Raw genomic sequence first — 22887 nt, 5'->3', positions numbered from 1 at the left:
TATTCATTTCATATTAATAATTTTAGAAAAAAATATATTTCTTCTTAATGATTTTTTCTATTATAATTAATATTAAGTATTTATTGGTTTATTAAAAAAGTATTTCTTCTTTAAATAAACAGTTTCTTAAAAAAAAAAAACCAATTAATAAAAATCACTAACCTCACGTTGATAATAAAATTTCTTCCAAAAAAATTCTAACCAACAATCTAATAAAAATTTTATTTCTTCTTCAATTAAAGAAATTTATTATTTCTTCTCTTGGAGGGTACTTGGATCTCCTTAAAGTATTATTTCTTCACCAAATGGATTTCATTTGGATAAAATTTATTTCTTCTTTCTATAATTCATTTCATATTAATAATTTTAGAGAAAATTATATTTCTTCTTTTACCAAAGAAAATAATTATTTGTTCTATTATAATTTTATATTAACTATTTCTTGATTTTTTAAGAAATTATTTCTTCTTTAAATAAACAGTTTCCTTAAAAAAAAAAAAAAAAAAAAAAAAAAAAAAAAGATGAAACAAAAAATTACTTACTTCACAATGATAATAAAATTTCTCTACTTTTGAACCCTTTAAAATTTCTTCCAAAAGAATTCTAACCTAAAAATTTACAAAATTTTTATTTCTTTTTCAGTTAAAGAAATTTATCATTTCTTCTCTTGTTTTTTTTTTATTTATAATAATTATAATTAATAAAAATTAATTAAATTAATTTATAACCAAGATTTCATTAAAAATTTGTAAATTATAAATAAAAAATAGTTAAATTAAATAAAATTAACCTGACATTTTGTCAACAAGATGGAGCTTTATGAAAGATGGCGGAAGAAGAACATCGAGCGGCATGCTTGCGAACTAAAACGACAAACATCTTCCAGCCAATTAAAACGCTTGCCCCCCAACGCAAAATTAATTGCCGGACTAAAGCGCAAGTTTCAAAAACTGATAATCGTGTACGAAGAACATCCTTTTACAAAATACCACTTAAGGAGTCGAGCTGCTATTGCGTTTGAGAAGAAAAGACACAATAATTCTCAGCATTGGTGGATTTTGCATCCCTACAGTAAACTCGGGTATTTCAATATTCTTCATTATTATTAATTATCATCATTGTTCAATTTCTTCTTAAGCTTGAAAACAAATAATTCAATAGACAGATTTTTTTGGGACAAAGTAATGACTGTAGTGCTGCTGTATTTCTTCTTAACAGTCCCGTATATAAAAGCGTTTTTTCGTATCTGCGACAGACCTTTGTATAATCAAGTGTACTACGTTTACCCAGTGTTTACTGTTTGTACTTTTGATGTCATCGTTAGATTCTTTACAGGTTATGTTTCTCACGATAATGGAATTATTATTGATCCTACCATGATAGCCAGGTAAAAATTTAAGGTTAAGTATTAAACTTCCGTGACACGGATTAAAAATCCAGAGGGCGTTAAAATTCCAAATCCATTTTAAGTTTTATTAAAAATTTTATTGTATAAAATTAACAATAAAAATTTAATAAAAATTTTATTGTATAAAATTAACAATAAAAATTTTATTGTATAAAATTAACAATAAAAATTAACTAGAAAATAATTAGCAACAATAATTGTGCTAGTTTTTTTAATATTTAAATTTAAATTCAACATTTCGGGGATTCCCTCAATTGTAAGAGTAACGGAAGTTTAATTAATTAATAAATTTCCAAAATGGCCGCTGGGATTTTGATATTTTTCTTCCTAATCTAGAAAAAATTTCAGACATTATTCTCAGAAGTTTTTTCTAATTGACTTGATTTCTTCAATACCTTACACTTGGTTTTTCAACGATGACTTGATTTCATTAAAAGGAAACAATCAAAGGAATTTTATCGCCTTTATTGGAGAACTTCTTCCTTTGTTAAAAATTTTCCGACTGACCACTTTGCGATACTACGTCAAGCAGATCAATTCTGTAAGTAATTTTTTTTTAAGTTTGCTGTTAAATTTAATTTTGAACAATGATAAAAATCTAGGTTATACATAGAACTAATTAACCAATAAAAAAGTTTAGCTCCTTAAAAACAAATGTGGAAACAGTACTGGAAACTTTTAAAAAATGATAATTATTAGTTAAAATTTGATAATTTAAAATTGTAAATTATTTTCAATTTAGTATTAAAAATCACTAAATTATTTTTAATTTAGTATTAAAAATCACTAAATTAAAAAAAAATTACAGGATTGGGGATTTACCAGCACAACAGACACCGTCATCTGGATTTCAATCCTGACAACTCTGATCTTCCACTGGAGCGCTTGCCTAACCTGGGCATTCCCGTTCATCGTGATGCACGCAACACCTTTGCAAACAATATCAAACTCAAATATCCACGCAATCCAGAGCGGGTTGTACAAAATGGAGGACACGCTACTTATATACATCAACAGCTTGCACATGGGCGTGAGTAACCTAATAGGCTCGAGTTTCATCGAGCTGCAAAAAATTTCTCCTTCTGACAAGCTTATACGGTGTATTCTTCTTCTCTTCGGATCCAGTTACACTGTTTACTTGATTGGTACCTATAAATAAATAAATAGTTTATAATTTATGTTAATTAAGTTAAGATAATTATTTATTGCAGTGGTCATTCTACAGTTGATAGAATCTTCAGCAGAACCAGAGTTGAAGTATCAAGACATGAAACGTCAAATCCGAGAATATATTTACAAAAACGATATACCGGAAGAACTAGGGGACAAGTTTTTTTTACACAATCAATATCGTTTTCAAGGAAATTATTTCAAGGAGAGTACTATTATTAATTCACTACCGAGTATGTAATTTCTTTTTTATTCCCATAAGCATAAAAATATATATAACCAGTATCCGTTGCGCGCACAAGCGCGCATCTATATGTTGATACGGAATTGTATATATTTTCATGTTTATGATATATTTGACCAATCACGTTACGAATAGTTTGCTTACATGATATATTTTTTTATATTTTTCATCTAAATTATAATAGTGGACTGGAATTCAAATTTGCGCGTGCAAATTCAAATTCTAGTCCAATCTTATAATTTAGACTATAATTCAAATATGCGCGCGCAAGCGCACGCATGAATTTAGGGTTTGCATATATTTTTATGTTTTGATATATTTGACCAATCACGTTACGAATAGTTTGCTTACATGATATATTTTTCATTAAATGACTGCACCTAACCTCAAATAATAAAAAATTAATATTTTCAGATCACCTAAAGCAAGAAATTTACATAAGATCAAATAACGGGTTATTAGAAAAAGCTAAAATATTCCACAATTTGTCCAAAAGTTTGATATCTAATCTCATGAGTATGTATCTAACAATCTAAGTTCAGTCAAATTAACTTTCCTATTTTTTTTTCTGCACTACAAAATTATTTCAGCTGCATTAAAGCCGGTAATTTATTTGAAAGATGATATAATTTACAAATACAACACAGAGGGCGACTGCATGTATTTCATAACAAGTGGAACCGTTGCGATCATCAACTTCAATGGCAAAGAAGTAATAAATTAATAAACATAACCTTCAAAATTACTACAACAAAAACAATTTTAATTAAATTATTAATCAGTACCAAAATAAATCGTAGTTACATTACCATTTGGAAGATGGCGACCATTTTGGCGAAAGATGTCTAGTATCTTCAGCAAAACTTCGGGAGGTTTCGGCCATTGCCGTAGAAACTTGTGAACTTCTTCGTCTTCACCGCCGCAACTTCAACCGGCTAATTTTGCCGCACTCAGAGTTACACGATAGGCTATCCAAAATTTCTGATGACAGGGGAACGGAGATAGAGTACTTGAATAAATTATCTAAAGAAGAAATGACATTAAAAAAGAGACGAAGTTCGGAACTTCGGAAGTTACTGATGAGAACAGACGATCTAATGGCGGACTTACCTTAAGAAGAAGACTATAAATTATCAAATATTTATTATAAATCATAATAACAAATGAAGAAATACTTGACAAGTCGCGTTCAATGGTATATATTTACAATTGAATACATTGAAGGCATTTTAAGCTTGCTACAATGTTTTTGTTTGTTAATTTGTTCGTGTAGACGCACTCGCGCCATTACAAATGCATATCATTCATAAATATCTTCTTACAGTTGCAGAATAAATTTATTTATTATTTATTTCTTCTTTTATATTCTTCGATAATTTTTAATTAATAATTATTTATTTTGCAACTCGTTGCCATTCTATCTTTCATGTGTAATATGGAATGTGTTTTTTGCGCTAGAGCACACTATATATATAAACTAACAATTATGATGATTAAAATAACTGATTGATTTATATTACATTCGCCGTGCAACTTCCGAATATAATTTATCCTAACTTCAAAATCGTATTTTCTTTTTCCCGGCAAAAAATTTATCCGTCTCCCCCCCCACCACTCCTTTGCGCATGCGCCTAAGCGTCCCCGTGCATGCGCAAATTATTTTTGCTAAGGAGTAGAGGAAGCTGTGACGTCACTTAAGTAAGTTCCTTCGCTGAGAAAAGGTCGACCAAACTCGTAATAAATATTTACGCCAATTTCTTCTTAAACAAAGTCATGAAAATAATAATTAACAATAAATAAAAAATTACGATATGTCTTATCACTTTCTAAAAATGGATAAAAAAATTGTTTTTTTTTTTTGTTGTAAAAAAAAAAATCTCATGACAATGCACGATTTTAAAAAGTCTTTGGTATAAAAATTATTTGGTACAATTATTACATACAAATCGGTAAGTTGCACTCGCAATTGTTAATTATTTATTTTTTTAATTTTTATATATTAGATAAAAAATAATATAAGTGATAATGACGTGATACGTTTTTTTGAGTTAATATTTTGCGGATGAAAAAAAAAATGAACAATCAACAACAATGACACTCGTTCAAGTATCACACAACAACATTATAACAACATTGCAATTGGGGCACATTTACAATTATTTTATCCCTACTCTTCTCCTTTTTTTTTTTTTTCTTCTTCTTAATCAATCGACTAATTCTTATCGTTGTCGCTATTAATGTGCCACTCTCTGTATTTTCCTAATACTTAACCATACACACTTATAAATTACCGCCGATCGATCCAAGGACAATTGTGCGTTCATTTATAAAATAATAACAATACCTTTAAATAATAGTTTTGATTTCAATTTTAAATAAATGGCACTACTAAAGCATTTCAATAACAAACTTTAAACTTTAAATTAATACTGCATTAATCTAAATAAAATAAGTTAAGATTGATCGGCTGACAATTTATTAACATAAATCACGTCTATTTTTTTATTTTTTTTTTTTTAATAGTTATTTATTTATATATTTATATTTATTTATATATATTTATATAATTTTTAAATGTAAAGTCAAAATTACGCAACTTTTAATAATTATTATTTCGGTATAAAATGCCCGCGATTATATCGTAATTTTGAATCTACGAAATTTTTATATGCGCGCACATTCATTCGCATTTTTTTTTTAAATATACGATTTTATTTTTTGTTTATGGTTTATTTTTGTTCGGGTAAAAAATGGTAGCAAGTGATTTACAGAAAATTATATATCTTTTAAAATTAATTACTCTATTAATTAATTATCAAGATTAAAAATTAAAATATCCAAAAAATTTGAAAAAATTTTTTTGGCGAAAAAATTGGCAATAAAAAAATTTATAAAACAATGCAATACCATTTGTTGAGTATTTATTTAACTATGTAACTGAGTGGAGTGGACTTTCGGCTACTGGTGTGTTGGCGCAACGAGCCACGAGTGTGCGCAGACACACGAGTGCCGAAAAGCCGCTTCCAATCAGTTGATACATAAATAAATAGAATTAATTAACAAAACCAACAAAAAAAAATCTCTTATGATTTTTTTAAATCTTCAATATACACTCAGAATATGAATTTAAAAAATATTTAAATTATTTTTGGTTGTAATTTTTACACAACAGGTAAAATTATTTCCGTAAACCAGAGCTACCATAAAATACCACAACTACCAGAATACAGTGAATTCACCATAAACTTGAATAGAGGCAGGCATAAAATAATTAATCACAACCAGTCGATGATTTATAAATATTTTAATAAGTTAGATAATTTATTAATTTAAGTCAATCATCGACAGTTTGTTGTTAATGATAAATGATAATATTTGATAAACTATTCGGATCCTACGTCATGCAAAAAGTTAGTTTTAATGATGATGATTATGAATTTCAATCGCGCAATTATTAACACACAAATTTTTTTTATTTTATCGGTAACTAATAACGAGAGATTTGTTGTGCTTGTGCATACACTCTCGTTAAATATATCTCTCAATTTCACCCCAATTAATTCATTAATTCATTAATAATAATAATATAAAGTACAGGTGTCCTGTTAACATTTTTTTTACGAATACTCGATGGTTTTCTTAAATTTTTCATATACATTTAATAAATTATTATTATTTATTATTATTATTATTATTATTATTATTATTTTTTATTATCGATACAATATTAGTATAGAGATTGTGTAAAGTCAAGATTAATTTATAAACTCGCGTTAAAAAAATTTTCTTTTTTTTTAATTTAAAATTTAAATGACAGGAAAGTCGTCACTTTAAAAAATTATTTTCAATTGGGATTTTGTGCGACATATGATGCGTGATTATCATTTATCGAGTACACGGTTATAATACAACGGGAAATGTTACAAAAAAATGATTTAATGATTGATAATGATTTAATGAATCTCAAAAAAAAAAAGCAACAAAATAATTCAGCCCGATGGAATTATTGTCACTTGGAGTTGCTGTATTGATTAAATATAAATTAATATTTATTACACGCACTCTTACTCATTAAATTACATTTAATTATTATTATTTTTATCTTTTCTCTCTCCTCACAATTTCCACATAAATTTAATCATTTACAACACTAGGAATGCGACTTGATATCAGCGGTTCGTATTTTTGTTAAAAATAATAATAACTAAATAATATTTATAGAATTAACTTAAATAAAGCACGAGTGCTTTCCGCTTTATTAAATATCAATATTCATTTATATATATTTATATATTTAAATATATATATATATTAATTTATCTTCCCAAGTCTTTCAGACTGGAGATTGATATGAAACTTTAAGAGTCAAAAATACTCTGCGGATATTTTTAAAGCTTACGCTTATTGATTTTTTCTTTTTTTTTTCTTTTAATAATTTATTTATTACTCCGTTGGAACTTTACAGCGAGGACAGCTGCGGTAGACTAGACGTGATGGGGTTGATGGCGTGGTAATGATGGCCTAGCTGCTAAATTTGATCAGGACTTTAGGCTCATTGATTCCTCTGGATGCCTTTCTGTGGCGGTCGTTAAAAGGTTTGAAAATTCTACTTCCAATATTTGTCTTGCCTGTTGGAAATTTTATTAATTATTAGCAATTTATTTCTTTGATAAAAAGTTTTTTGGTAATTATATCATACCTGGGTATTTTGGGTTGGTATTTGCAAAGCAAGAGCAAATGATGTGGCGTCAAAACTGTCGTCGAGCGCAATAAGTGCACCGTGAACTCCAGATTCTAATAAATTGTTCCCATACTCCTTGAAAATATAATTATTTATTAATATTAGTTAAAGAATAATAAAAAAATTTTTATCTTCAATTTTGGTTTATTAATTTAATTCGGTGTGGTCTTTTTTTTTTTAAAAGAAAAAAAAGTTTTTATTTTTTTGGAAATCTCCAAAATTTTTACAGATACTTTTTTTTTGTCGAATTAATTTTTTTTCATCAATTTCTCAAATAAATTTATAATTTTTTAATTATAAATTTATAAAAATTATTAAAAAAATAACCTATTTAATAATTAATAACAAAGTAAATTGAAAAATTAAATGCAATCAAAATTGAAGAAAAAATAGATTTTTAGCGTTTTTTTTTTTTTTCAAGTATATTTTTTTTTTTTTAGTTTTAAAACCCTTAAATATTTTAAAATTTTGAATAAAAACAATAATAAAAATACCTTAAGACCAATTGATTGAACCCATCTAATAACACGATCATTACTCCATACAATGACATCAGCATTCGCACTTTCAGCCATTCGCCTTCTTTCTTCAAGTTGATGTCTATCAAAGTTTAATCGCTTTAAACATGAAATTCCATACTGAAGACTTGTTCTGCAAAAAAATAAATAAATAATAATTAAATAATGATAACTAGCAATTATGCAGTCACTGTGTGACTGCCATGACTGGTGGACTATAAATAAATAAAATTTTGCTTTATTAAATAATAAGAATAATATGAAACCTTGAAAAGGCACAAGTTTTAACCAAGACTTTTGCAATGACACTTCTCTTAATAATATAGATAATTAAATAATAATAATAATAATAATAATAATAATAATAATAATAATAATAATAATAATAATAATAATCATATAACCTGTGAAAACTGTCAACCATTCTGAGCTGACCCCGCAAATCTTTCTTATTAAGATGGTCAAGCATCCGTGCATCAACAAGGCACTCCATGAACGTAGACCTATATTGGGGCAACCCGAGACTCGGAAGCCAGACGTTGCCGATCCATTCGTGATTCATATCACCAAAGGCCAGAGTAGTGCGCGAAGTCTTGGGAGCCGACGGACTGGTCAAGGAGACCATTTCTTGGATTGCCAAGCGCAACTTTAGTCGATGTAGGGGATTGCTTATTCCGATTTCTCGTTGGATCTCCGTGTCGCTCAGAGCACTCATTATAGCACCGCTTTTGACATTTGCGCGACAGGCTGCGACATACCAAGCCGGCATTCCGACCCATAATTCCAGCCACGCGACGATTGTCGGGCCATTCCACAGGCCGAAAGGTGTTCCGGCTTTCATTGCTTCTCCCAGTAATTCATGTCGCGATGAATCTAACATACTGAAAGGTAAGGTTTATAATTAGTTATTTTGTTAAAAATCTATATTTTTATAGTTCTGGAGATTAATTTCTAGGTAATATCTTATATATGCAGAATTTTTTATTAAAAAAAAAAAAAGATAGCACGAGTAACGCAATGTTTATAAATTAATTAATATTTAAAAAATTAAATACCTTTTCTTTTTCCTACGATCAAAATCAGTCTTACTGCTACTTAATTGGGTCCCAACAACAGTGACACTTTCACCATAGTCTGGATCTGCCGGTGTGCTTGCGCCACCAAATCCACCCATTTCAGCTGCCATTGAATTGTCTTTCGACTTTATCTACATCAATTATTAAAAAAAATTAACATTTATAATATAAATAGGTACATATATACATAAATATATATATTTGACTCGAAGATCGGTGTTATTAATTAATAAAGATAGATAGTTATTATTTTAAGCCGCCCCGGAAAAAAACATTTATATATAATTATATGTAAATCATTACAAGTAATTATAGATGAGTTTTGGCCATCTATAATTATGATCCTTAGTATAATTATATATAATTACATATAATTATATAAAATTTTATAAAATTATGCATAATTATATGAAACGAATACAAATATGTAAATTACAATTAGATGGCATCATATATAATTATGTATAAATTTATATAAAATTATGTATAAATTTATATAAAATTATATATAATTTTATATATTTTTTTTCCCGGGCGAACTACCCGATCTCTCCAAATTCTTAAAGACTGAATAATTTTTTATTATTATTCCTTCTTATAAATAAATAAGTAAAAAATTACATCTTTCTCTAACAAAAGCTGTCAAAAAAAAAAAAAATTTCAATTGTTATTTTCACCTAAATTTTCTCTGATGGTATGAGACCTCATATCGATAAAATATTTTGGTAAAGGAATAATAATCATAATAATTAATAATAATAATTATTATTAATTAATAATAATAATAATAATAATAATAATAATAATAATAATAATAATAATAAAAAACAAACCTTATCCTTTTTACTGAAAAATCTTCCAAGACTACTCTTGATTCCTTTCTTTTTCTGTGCAGCAGCAACAGCGGCAGCTGTAGCAGGGCTCATTCCACTGGCTTGCATCTGCAAGTGTGAGCTGGATAGCTGTCCCAAAGGTAGCCCTACTGGATGGCCCATTCCTTGACCAGCTGACATGCTGATGTAGTTGTTTTTGTGCAAACTGTCCTGGCTGCTATGACGTGAAGACAACGGTGAAGGAGGTGTCCCACAATTGAGGGTGCCGTTGTTATGATGCCCATGCCTGCTAAAGCATGTTGCACTAATCTAGTTTCTATTTCTAACTCTACTACTAATTATAACTACTGAGCTATTTAATAATTAATAATTTTGTATGCCTTAAGCGCGAGCCCTATTTTTTTGTCCGAGATAAAAATATAATATACTAAATATTTTAATCTAATATTAAAGCACAATTTTTTAAATTATCTATTTAAGGACGTTCATGTATAAGACAATAGCAGATATAAATTTATCAGACAATTTTTAGGATTTTTCTTATTAAAAAAATTGCACATGTAGTAAATTTGAAAAACTACAAGCGCATTTTTTTAAAAATATTTTTTCAGTTCTAGTTTAATAAATAAAAATTATTTGAAACGTCTGCTAATTTAAGTATCATAAAAAATCTCAAACAAATAACAAAGCTTAAATTTTAACTTTATCTTATTTCTTGTTTTATTTTTTTTTAAATAAATTGAGCGCTTAAGGCATGCAAATTTGGATTTACTAAACTGTAAAATAATTTTATTTTAAAGTTGTTTGGTATTAAAATAAAATAGCTCGACCAAACATCTCTAAAAGAAAAAAACAAACCTGTGAGGCGGATAACCGGCATTAGGAAACCCGGTGTGACCTGTGCGTCTCCTAAGTTCTTCTTGACTGTGAGCCAATGCCTGGACAACGCGTTCAAGTCTGATAGATCTGGCCGTCGAGGGTGACGGCGTGTCGTTATTCATACTCATTCCGCTGCTCATTCCGACCATTCCGTCGCGTTCGTTCACTGAATGCAGTTCTTCGCCAGACAATTGAAGCTGTAACAGATAAATCATTCTTTATCTTTAAAAAAATATGAAAATTTATAAATTTAATTTAATTGATTTAGTTTAATATTAATTATTTACTAAATGTTCATGCATTGTATTAAGCGTGAGTATCACATTCTGCGAATAAATATACACATACACACGAGTATCTTCCATCCTGTTTATTGAATATCGGATGTCTGTATGATTTTATTGAAACAAATAAACAAATAAAGTGTTGATTTTTGTGAGTGATAGTGATAGTGATGAGGAATGTAGTTCTGAGTTGGTATTTTAACGCTGGTGATTGCGAGTGATTGTGATATTAATCAATTCCAGTAACCGAAAATCAAATTAGTGGATATTTTAAGAAATAGTTAAAATTTATTTTATAATTTTTAAAACAAAAAAAAAAATTGTCAATTGATTCAAGCTTAAAAATGTATCTTTTTGAGCAGAAAATTATATAAAGTTTTTTTAAAATTGCTATTTTTTCGAGAAATGTGCAGAAATGCCAAAAAAATTTTTTTCTTTGAACTAAAAACTTTTTTTGGACTTGGAAAAAATAATAGAATTTTTATTATATGCCCTTATGGCATCCGAAGTTGGTCCCGGGAGCCATAAGGGCATATAAAATTTTTTTTTGCATTTCGGACAAAAATACGCCGATTCCCGAAAAAAATTTTTTTCTCCGCCCTTATGACTTTTCACGATGGCGATATTATTTTTATTGTATGAACTTATTAAGAGACCCTGTTATTGGCCTTCTGGCTATTGGGTTATATAAAAGAAAATAAATAAATATACTTTAGTACTAGAACAAAATGAAAAAAAAAAATTTTCGGTTACTGTATTAACAGCGAAAGTGAAAGTGAGTGAAGTGGGAAATGAACACGAACCTGGCTGGCAGGCAAAGACTCAGATAGTTGTCCCGGGCTAGCCAATGAAGATGCATATTGATGAAGATGCGCAGGTGACATTGAGGCTGGTGCCTGTAACAACCCACACCCATCCCAAACCATTTATGAATCGACAAAAAGAGACATTCACTCTTGCAAATTAACACGCATTCCTATTCAGTGAAAAAACAGGTCAGAAGGATCAGGAGGACCAGTCGAATGAATCAGGAGATTAAATCAAATTAAGTACAATTTTAAAATCAACTAATCAACATTAATCTACTGAGACAAGTCTTACAGTGTGGTATTTGTGAAGATAGTCACGATTGGGGCTGTGATGGGACTTTGGCGTCGAGCGGCCACTCAGTGGCGGAGAAGCACGATCGTGACTGCGACCACGGGTCAGCAGGTTCATGTGCTCCAAGCTGCCTACCCGAGATTCGAGTTCTTCAGCTCTGGCTTCAGTGCTCTGCTTCTCTTCCTGGATCAACCGGATCTCGATGTTGATGGCGTCCAGCTGCTCTTGCAGCATCATCGCCAGAGTTTGGGCGTCTGTGTGACCTGAAGGACTGATCATGTCTGCGGCTGAGCTGAAGAGACTCTCGTTGTCTCCGTCTACTTCTGCGTCGCTTGATACGTCGAATGCTTGCTGTACGTTTGCTAGCACGTGGGCCTGCTGGAGTTTTTCCCACTCCTGCTCGGCCAGTGTGCGAGCAACGTAACTCTGTAATAAATAACGAGTCTAGAATATAAAATTTGTTGGATTAATTTCAGATATTTATGGATAATTGTCAGTTAAATTAACAAAATTAATCTTCCGTTAACTGTTTATTAAAGTTACCTTTGCAGAATCATCATCAATGATACGCTTACTAGCAGCACGTCTTGGCAATGAGTGAGTATCAAAACTACTGTGACTAGCACTCCTGGAAGATGACGATGGCTCTACCAGTGTAACGGCGTTCGGTGATAAACTGCGGGTCAGTGCATCAGTCTGTTGTATGTTAAACGCTATTTCTTGCTGCAACATTTGACGCTTCACGTTGTCTATTTCTAGTCGCGCTTTGCTCAGCTCTTTCATTATCTCGCTCTTCTCGTTCTGCAAGTCTTCAGCTATTTTACGCATCTTTTCTAGCTCTTGAGTCAACGTGTTTTTCTCCTCCAGTGCGTGCATACGTTCCTTCAAATGTACCTGCAGTCTCTCATTCGATTCTATAAAAAGTTATAGGAAGTTGTATTTAATAATTAATAACAAAATAGGTTAAAGGATTAAGTACAGTCTAAATTAAAAAAAAAAATTGATTTTTTTAAGTATAATATTTCAAAAATATTTACTGAAAAATTTAAATATTTTAAATTGATAGATTTTGAGATATTTTACAAAACTCGGGCAGGAAAGACTTTTTTTTGGACTGAATTAATTTTTTTCTCAGTAATTTTGAACCAAAAGTTATTCTTATAAAATTTAATTAAAATTGATAATTTTTGAGAATTTTATTTATCATTTTATTATTTTATTTTAATTTAATTTTCTAATTTTATTTTATCATTTAAAGTTCATTGTCGTTTAAATGCATGAGCTGTGATAAAAATAATTTATTTTGTATCAATGGTGTATTTTTTTTTTTTTTATATTTATCTTAAAAAATAATAAAAAAAATAGAATTATGATGGTCACCTTGAAGCACTACTTGGGAATGGGCTCTGACAAATATACCAATAGCTTTGTTTACAATAGATATATTTTTTAGAATTTTAGTCGTCAAATTTAATATATAATCAATATCATTTATTTTATATAATTTAATTAGTGTCCAAAAATTTTTTTTTCGTGCCCTAACCCTTCAAATTTTTTTCCAAAAAATTAATTCAACAAGATCCAAATTACTGTTCGTTGAATAAATTCATTTATTAATTTTTCCATCATACCCTTCATATATAATTTAATCAGTGTCGAAAAAAAAATGAAAAATGAATTTTTTCATGCTCTGACTGCACCCAACGTGATAAAATCCAAGTTAATAAAAAAAAAAAAAAAAAATTTCGTCAAATTACCTGACAATAGTTTATCAACAGTATTACTCAAACGTGAATTATGCTCTTCATTCATCTTCAATCGTTGATTAAGACGCATTACCTCGCCATTCTTTTCTTCTAATTGAGTTTCCAGTCTTTGTATTCTGTCCTCGGCGCTGCCGTGCTTCTCTTGCGCCTGCTTATTTAATGTATCACAAATCTATTGTTTATTATTAAATATTATTCTCAGTGCTTATAAAACTTTCAATTAATCACTTCATTATGGATGTTTCCCCAAAATTTATCGTTAAAATTCTTAATAAACTGATTAATTGCTAATCTATTAACAGCAGGCTCATATTTTTGTATTAACGAAACAATAAAATGAATAAACTAATAAATGAAAAGATGAAACATGAGTGAATCATTTTTTGTATTAATGTGGCGATATATGAATTCCCTGCGTACCTGGTTGGGCCTCCTCACCTGCGTCAGAGCCTCCATCCTCTGCTTCAACTGTTCCTCCATTTCTGGTAGTTTTGCGTACTGCGCCAGTTTCTGTTCCGCAAGCTCAAGTTTTTCTTGTATCGCTGCTATTCTCTTCTCTTGCAGCTAAAAAAAAAAAAAAAATTAACATTAGCAACTGGCCCTCAACAAAATTAAAGAGTTATACGCTATTTTTAAATAATTTTTTCTGAAGAAACTTTTTAATTGATTGTTATAAAAATTAATGTACATTTACCAGCGACTTTGGACTTTAATAATTTTTTTTTTTTTTTTATAAATAAAAAGTTCTGCTTATATAAGATATTACCTAGAAATTAATCTCCGGAACTATAAAATATATTTTTTTAACAAAATAACAGCTTCATAAAAAAATAATCAATTTAGCCCTAAGTTGTTTATAAAAATATAAAATATTTATTAGAATTATTAATCCTTGAATTAATTACTGAAAAATATAATTAAAAAAATTGGTTAAAAATTAGAGGCTGATCTTATCATTTTTGATAAATATTGCTCGCCGATTTTGAAAATTTAATTTTGAGAAAAAGGCGTTTAAAGATTTTCGGCAGCAGCATTGAAGTGCAACAAGCTCCGATTAGGCTTTACAAATATCTGTATTACTTTGGAAATACTTGTCCGATTGACATTTAATTTTTTGTGAATATACGTAAATATATGTATATTACAAAAATGAAATTTAAAAAATTCCAAGTGCGTATACTTTTTAACCTTCCGTTACTTCTGTTATTAAGAGAATCCCGGGACTTTTATTTGAAATATTAAAAAAACTATCATAATTATTGTTGCTAATTATTTTCTACTTAATTTATTATTAATCTTAAATTGTTCTCAGACTTGAAGTTTTTAATTATTTAACGTTATATTTTTAAAAATTGATTTTAAGTGAATTAGTCACAAGAAATTGCAAAGTTTCAAGATTTATAGAAAATATTTGAGTATTTTTGTTGTTTAATAATTAAAATTTCGATGGAACTGAACAAATTGTTCCAACATTAAATTAAACTCGAAGAAATAATATCTTTTATAGTTAATTTTAATTTAATAAGACTTGAAATGAATTTGGCAACAATACCGAGCTAAAAAATATTCTGGGGATTTCCCTTGACACTTCTAACACCCTCATAATTTTAACCTGTAACGGAAGGTTAAAAAAAAAATAATTATATCATATAAAAATACTTTTAGCTGATCTTCCTTGTGCTTAAGTTCCTGCTCCAATTTCTCATTCAAGTCATGAACACTAGTAGATTCACGCTGAGCATTCAAGTATCTCTTCTCAAGAGTCGCTATTCTTTCTTCCTGGTCCTCTTTTTGCGCAACATTCTCCCGTAAATCGCGTTGCAATTTTCCATTTGCTTCCTGGGTCTTCATGAATTCTTTTTGTGTTTTAGAAAGAGTTTCTTCTAGTTCAGCAACACGAGAGCTCAATTCCCCGACTCGACGTTGCCACGTCGCTATTTCAGAGTTCTAAAAATTAATTTATTATTAATATTTTTTATTTATTTCAAGTGAGACTCATACCCGAAATAATAAATGTTTTATCCACTGTCTAGAATAAAAACTATTGACTAAAACTACCGATCGGGTACTGAGTCTCCAACCTTACCTACATAATTAAATTAGAGTAACAAGTGTCATATAATCACTGTGTAAGTGTACTGCAAAATCGTGTGTGTAATTTTTTATTTCGCCACGGCAGTACGGCACGGGAAGGCGTTACACGTAAAAAAAAAAAAATCATTCCATCACATGCTCTATTTCCAAATAATTATTTAAGATCAATATTAACAATCAATATTTTTTGGGTAAATATTTACAAGTGGGGTCAACCATTTAAATTTTCATTTTTTTTTAATGAAATTTCTGTTTAATTTTATTAATTTTTTTTTTTTTTTTTTTTTAAATACATAAAAAGAATGAACAATTAAAAAAAAATGGTTTTCACAATTTTAACAAATTTTCAAAAAATTTATAAATTTTTTAGAAAATTGTGATATTAAATTTTTAATAGATTTCATAGAAATCTAACGATTGCATTGATCCTCATGTCAAAATTTTCAAAAAATTTTTGTACATTCTTACTCAGCTCAAAAGTTCAAAAGTTTATAAATTTATATATCTATACGATATAACCAGCCTTGTCTCCTCAAACTCTCACAATTTTTAATGGATCTTCATCAAACTTCGAGTCTACATTCTATGGATAATTACCGATGTTAAGTTTGAGGATGAGCTGAATCGGTCAGTTATTTTAGAAATACAAGCTGATTCAAAATTTTGAAAAATTCAATTTTTTTTTTGTTTTTCTTGCAATTAGTCTAGACTAATTGTAAATAATTAGACACTTGTAAATAATTACCATTTTTAATTGAAAAAAAAAAAAAAAAAAAAAAAAAAAAAAAATATCGGTGCAAAATTCTAAATCACATGCCTTGACTTCACAAAAATCACGTACGTGAATGGAATGACTGACATTATAAATCTAAATAAAATAATAAAAACTTTCCTGTATTCGACAAATAAAAACCGCGTACCTGTTTCTCTAAGGTCGCTTGCAACTCGGCGCTTCGCGCTAAAGACTCCTTAGAATCTCTAGAATCTTTTAATCCTAGATCCTTAAAATCCTCTGTAGCGTCTCCATTGCTGAGCCTCTCAACGTCTTCCTTAGTCGTCTTCTCTGGACAGGATGCATTGACATCATCAACAATATCTACTCGCTTACTCGGTTCCTCCTGGTGGGTCTCATTCAGCTGGTTCACCTCCTCATTCTGTCCCAATATACGAGTCAGAATTACCTCAACTATTTTAACGCATTACACTAAGCCCTATTTTATCTCCCACCACCGCAGTTGATTGCCATTATATTAATGCTTATTTGACATAATATAATAATTATAGTTAGAGTTACAATTATGATTAACATGCATGTACATTATTTTAAAAAAAAAAGGTGACTATGAAAAGCTATGACACATGCAAGCACAACCCGCGCACATTGCCTTATTCAATGGTATTTATTACTTAATTTTATTCATTAGATTTTTAGAATTAATTATTGGTCAAGCCCTCGACCGATTGCCCAAATAAATGTGATTAATGCTGATGATGTACTGAATAAATGTGCCATGGTGTATGAGTGTAATTTGTTGGCATTGATTGTAAGCAGTGGTACCTTATTTTGTAATTGTTGCTGCTGCTGCTGCTCGTCCAGTTGCCCGTTTTCTTTAGGCTTGTCTTCTGATGGCTTTAATGACGCTGGGTACCCACCGAGTTTATATTGCTGCAACTATTCAAATTATTATTTTAGTAACTTTAAAAAAGTCTATTTATTTATAAAAAAAAATATTAACAATAAGCTTTAAATATAAAAAAAAATAACTACAAAAATACAGTGAATTGACCATAAATTTGAATAGAGGCAAGCATAAAGTAATTGATGAAAGATAATTTTTTTTTTTAATAGTAGTAATAAATATCAGTCTTATTTTTATGATAAAATAAATTAATTTGATCGCAATATTGTGCGAAATATTCGCACGAGTCGGCTAGTTTTATTTTAAAATACATATAGAGTTTAATTGTACAAGAAGGCTTTTGATGTTTTCTTCTCAGTTGAAACGAGTAAATATAAAGCTTTAATTATGAGCGTTGTGTAGTCATGATTTTTTATTTTAATCGATTGTAATTAAAACTTTTTTTGTGAATATTTAAATTTTTAAATAATTTGAAAAAAAAATTAAGTTTTAAAAAATTCTAAATTCAAAATAACTCATATATATTTTTTTATATCAAAACTTGTAAATCATGAATAAATTTTGATAAAATAAATTGATTAATTAATTTACAAAAATTGAATAAGCTTCTTTAAAGCTAATAATTTATTTCAAATATTACACTGATGACTGTAAGCCGTATCTTTTTTATCACATGTGGAACTGTGATAATTAATTCTAATGACGAAGAAGTAAATAGAAATTATGATATATGAACTGATTAGCGAACATCTGTCATTTAAAAAATATAAAATACTTTCTATGACAAATTGTAGTTTATTTTACTCGTAATTTTATTTTAAAAATTGTTTTTAGTAATTTAATTAAAAAAAAATACTGAAATTTGGTGAAAGATATCCATAAAAAAAAAAAAAAAAAAGGGAACACTACAACTAAAAGGTTGATAAACGAAAAAAAGGTACCTCGTCTTTGGTTCGTGCGAGCTCTTCCTCAAGGCTTGTATTTCTTTCGAGCGCGACTCTTAATCGTTCTCGAACCTGAGTAACAAAACAAACAAAACAAAAAATTTAAAATTACGTGATGGTAAGACATAAGACAAAAAACACTCAGTAGAAACAGACCTTTTCATCCAAAGCCTTGTGGTGCTCGAAGAGGCTCTTGAGTGCCTTGAGTACCTCGACCTCGGACGACACTCCGGATTGTGCAGCCGCTTGTCTCTTCACCACCGTCATCCGAAGAGATCTTTCGTGCCGAGATACTAGACATTCCAGATGCTCAAGTAGCAGCTATTTAAATAAATTATTTTAACAATTACAAGTACGATCCATTATTTTCAATCCAATCAACAAACAACAACAATTAGCATCTTGAATGTAATTATTTGAAGGGTTAGGAAGAATTTTTTTTGAGTAAATCTCAAAAATATATACCAATAGTTTTTGAAATATCTTGAGAAACTAAAAAAAAAAAAAAAAAAAAAAAAAAATTGTGCTGAATAATTTTCAAAATAAAAAAACGTGTTGATCTTGGTATTAAATTTACTATTAATCTAATGATTATTTCTTGTTTGATTGATTTTTAATGAACTAATAAAGAGTTATGATGGTCACCTTGAAGCACTACTTGGGACTGGGCTCTGACAAATATACCAATAGCTTTATTTATAATAGAATTTTGATCGTCAAATTAAACATATAATCAATATCATTAATTTTATATAATTTAATAAGTGTCAAAAAATTTTCTCGTGCCTGACCCTTCAAATTTTTTCCCAAAAAATTAATTCAACAAGATCCAAATTACTGTCTGTTGAATAAATTTATTTATTAATTTATCCACCATACCCGAGTATTATTACGCTCAGCCTTCAATTCCGATATTTCTTCCTCGCGTTCAAGAATACTTTCACGTGCAGCAGACAACTCTTTCGTCAACTGGGAAAATTCCTGAAAAAAAGTAGAAAAAACATTCATTACTTATTATACCAAATTGATAATTATCATAGTCATAAACAATAAAAAGATCCATACTCGGGAAACAAGTTATATATAATTATATGTAAATCATAACATATAATTATACATGAGTTTTGGCCATCTATAATTATGTATAAATTTATATATTTATATAAAATTATATATTATTTTATATAATGACATAAAATACGCCGATTGCAATTAGATGAAGTTATGTATAAATTTATATAATTATACATAACTTTATATAATTATATACAAATTTACATAATTATATATAAAATATCATACATAACTATAAAAAATTATATTTCTTTGTATAGAATTAGATAAAATTATATATAATTAGATATAATTTTATATAATTATATAAATTTTTTTTCCTGGGTGTTTTTTTTATATTTATATTTAAATATCTATGTACATTATAGTATCCGTTTACGATTGACTGTAAGTTGTTACGCGGTGTAATACTCTTGCATATGTGTAAATATATATACATATATGTATATTATGAGCGAGATAAAAGTACCGAGAAGCGTGTATAGTATAAGGTGAGGTTCATTCATACGCCCGGGGTCGTTGCCGATAGCAGACGAGTGCCGTCGTAGAGTAGGTGGTTGTAGTGGTGGTGGTTGTGGTAGTAAGCTATTGATCGGTCAGTTTCTCTCTTGCGTACAACCAATCATCTCATTTACCCGACGTCGCACGCACCACACACCTCACCGTGCTCTCTACCTATAATCACCTTACCATACCGTCAACGACATCCACCTTCACCGTCGCCGTAGGTTGTAACCGCACACGAGTTTACATTATACGCCCTACTCAAGTTTTTTTTATTTTGTTGCATAATTATTTCTTCAAATCTCTGGCTCATATTATTTATTATATTATATTATATATTGGTATTTTATTTCTAATGATACTCCAAGACCAACAACACCCCCCACGTGCTCATAATATTTTTTTCCTCATCACAATCTACTCCAACATTCCAGATTTTAAAAACTATGCCTCAAGCACATTACACGTAACGACTGAAAAAAAAAAAAAAAATTACTGAGATTCTGTAGACCGTGATTGCGACACGTTTTACCTTTTTTTTTAATTTCTTGGAACAAAAATATTTTAATTAATATTATTTTATATTAATCATTTTTATTTTTTTAACAGACTTAGAATTTTGATCTAAATATTTTGTTAGAAAGTTATGAAATCTTATCATTAATATTTTATATTTTTATTTTTAAAGATAGTAGTTATCTTTTCTGACATCTAGTGATTGTTTCAGATTCTCCAACAGCGCCCCCACTCTTTAACAAATCTAATATTCAATAATTACCGTAGAACAATGTTAATTTTAATAATAATTAAAGCGTTAATTTAAAAAAAATTAAGAGTCATTACAATTCTACCATCTTAAAGATTAAAAAAAATTTTTTTTATAGATATTATCACAAATCCATAACAAAAAATTGTATAAATAAATTTTCCAGTGGGTCCCTTGATTCAAAATGGCGTCTTTAACCTAATTTCTATCTTTAAAAATCTAACCTTGTACTATTTTTTAAACCAGCGCTTTAATTATTAAAAAATTGAAAGGTTATGTTTATATAAAAAAAATTAAAACCATTTTTAAATAGCAAAAAAAAAAATTAAAACAATTTTTAAATAGACAAAAAAAAAATTACCTGAGGAACACTAGCATTGATTTGTCTATTAAGAGCATCCCGTTCCTTTTCAACGTCCTGGAGCCTAGCCTCAGCCTCTTGAAGTCTCTCCTGGCTCTCGCGAAGCGAGTCCATAAGCTTATCCCGCTCGTCGAGCATGGACACCATAAGCTGCTCGAAATTGGCATCTTCGCCAGAGAACTGTGAGCTTCTTTGGCTGATGCTGTCCTCAGCGATCGTTGGCATGACATCGCATACCGAATTCCACATTTTGATCACTAGCGGCACATGCACACACACAACTGTGCACTTAATAAACAATAGCAACAACAATATCAATAGTCTGTTGTATTAACTAAAACAATAACTAGTAATTCATTTCTTCAGCAAGTCTCTCGGGTTATCACGGGACGTCATTGGTCCAATTGGTGTCTCTCTGAAGAGGCCACTCGCTGCAGCTCGTCAGCAACTGTGGCTTCTAATTTACTGTCAATGGGAATCACTCGTTCTGGTGTCAACTGATGATACATCTGTCTGATGATCCGATCGCCCATCTTTTACTGGACACTTAAAAAAAAATTTATAATTTTTTTTATTTAATACAGCTGTCAATTTTTTTTTTTTTTTAATTAAATAATTTGGTTTAGTATTTTTGTTTATTTAATCACCACACCTAGTGCAATCAACTATCAGATATTTTGATACTGTCAAAATATAATTGTGTTAATGAATTAAAAAAAAAAAAAAAAAAAAAAAAAAAAAAAAAAAAAAAAAAAAAAACCTGTCATCTAAATCTACACCGTGAAAAATGGACCCTGGAAAAATGAAAGTAAATAATGTAAATTAATATTGTGAAAATGAAAAAAATAATAATAATAATAAATAATTAAAAAATAAATTAATAAAGAGAAAGTTTACGTACATTACTATTACTATTACCATCAGAATGACCATAAAAAATATACATTACAGGGGTAGTTAATAAAATACATGTAGATGTATATATAGATATTGGCACTCACAGCAGACGTGCTCGCTCCGTTTAGTTTTGAATAGCGGTTTTTAAAAATAGGTATAAATATATGTGTACTAAATGATAATGTTAATTTATAATATAATAATAATAGTACACTAGAAAAATGATTGATATAAAGTAAATGTGGCGGTATCCGGTCACGTTATCACGGTAAAAACCGCGGAAAACCGCGCAACTGACACACCTACAGATATTACTACCGCCCAGTCTTCTACACTACTCCATTTTCAATACCAGGACGGCCATCTTGCTTATTGTGTATGCGCGTGTGTGACGTAAGGGGTGAAGAGAACGAATTACGGAGTTTCACGAGTTTTAACGAAGTTTTGCGGAATTTTAAGGAAATACTTTGCGCGCAAAATTTGAATTTTTTTTGTCAAGTCAAATTTTTTTTTAAATTTCATTAATATTTATAATTAAAACATAATAAACAATTTTTTTATTTTATTGGTTGATTAAAAAATAATTC

General features: G+C 29.1%; 2 protein-coding genes and 1 long non-coding RNA gene across 14 annotated transcripts; 1 reads left to right on the top strand and 2 right to left on the bottom strand.

Annotated features, from left to right (window-relative positions):
* Nucleotides 1–549: 549 nt before the first annotated feature.
* On the bottom strand, nt 550–2367 carry LOC141526864 (uncharacterized). Its single transcript, XR_012479086.1, has 4 exons — nt 2231–2367; nt 1804–1947; nt 791–1740; nt 550–608 (listed from the first exon to the last, which is right to left on the bottom strand). It is a non-coding gene; the product is annotated as an uncharacterized LOC141526864 (long non-coding RNA).
* Nucleotides 2325–5711, top strand: LOC141526846 (potassium/sodium hyperpolarization-activated cyclic nucleotide-gated channel 1-like). Its single transcript, XM_074241986.1, has 5 exons — nt 2325–2553; nt 2620–2811; nt 3237–3338; nt 3413–3534; nt 3623–5711. The coding sequence occupies exons 1-5, from the start codon at nt 2325–2327 to the stop codon at nt 3935–3937; spliced, it is 960 nt and encodes a 319-aa protein (XP_074098087.1). The 3' UTR covers nt 3938–5711.
* On the bottom strand, nt 4006–22704 carry Liprin-alpha (PTPRF interacting protein alpha). 12 transcript variants are annotated; one of them, XM_074241947.1, is made up of 20 exons: nt 22305–22704; nt 22164–22197; nt 21404–21949; nt 19578–19679; nt 18855–19019; nt 18696–18770; nt 17673–17786; nt 17035–17268; nt 15680–15967; nt 14441–14584; nt 14012–14192; nt 12798–13168; nt 12255–12680; nt 10849–11066; nt 9991–10279; nt 9137–9288; nt 8486–8962; nt 8058–8214; nt 7522–7638; nt 4006–7450 (listed from the first exon to the last, which is right to left on the bottom strand). In XM_074241947.1, the coding sequence occupies exons 3-20, from the start codon at nt 21650–21652 to the stop codon at nt 7361–7363; spliced, it is 3849 nt and encodes a 1282-aa protein (XP_074098048.1). In that variant the 5' UTR covers nt 21653–21949; nt 22164–22197; nt 22305–22704; the 3' UTR covers nt 4006–7360. The 12 variants fall into 12 exon arrangements, with proteins under 12 accessions (XP_074098048.1, XP_074098042.1, XP_074098052.1 ...); XM_074241941.1 differs by having other exon boundaries at nt 12255–12698; nt 22305–22703; XM_074241951.1 differs by having other exon boundaries at nt 14012–14171; nt 22305–22703.
* Between the last annotated feature and the right edge of the window lie 183 nt (nt 22705–22887).

The sequence above is a fragment of the Cotesia typhae genome, unplaced genomic scaffold, assembly GCF_013202065.1.
Source record: "Cotesia typhae breed Kobodo isofemale line unplaced genomic scaffold, CoteBio_Ctyphae contig_36, whole genome shotgun sequence".
NCBI lineage: Eukaryota > Metazoa > Arthropoda > Insecta > Hymenoptera > Braconidae > Cotesia > Cotesia typhae.
The sequence above is the reverse complement of the archived record's forward strand: the minus strand, read 5'-3'. Positions and strand labels throughout refer to the sequence as shown.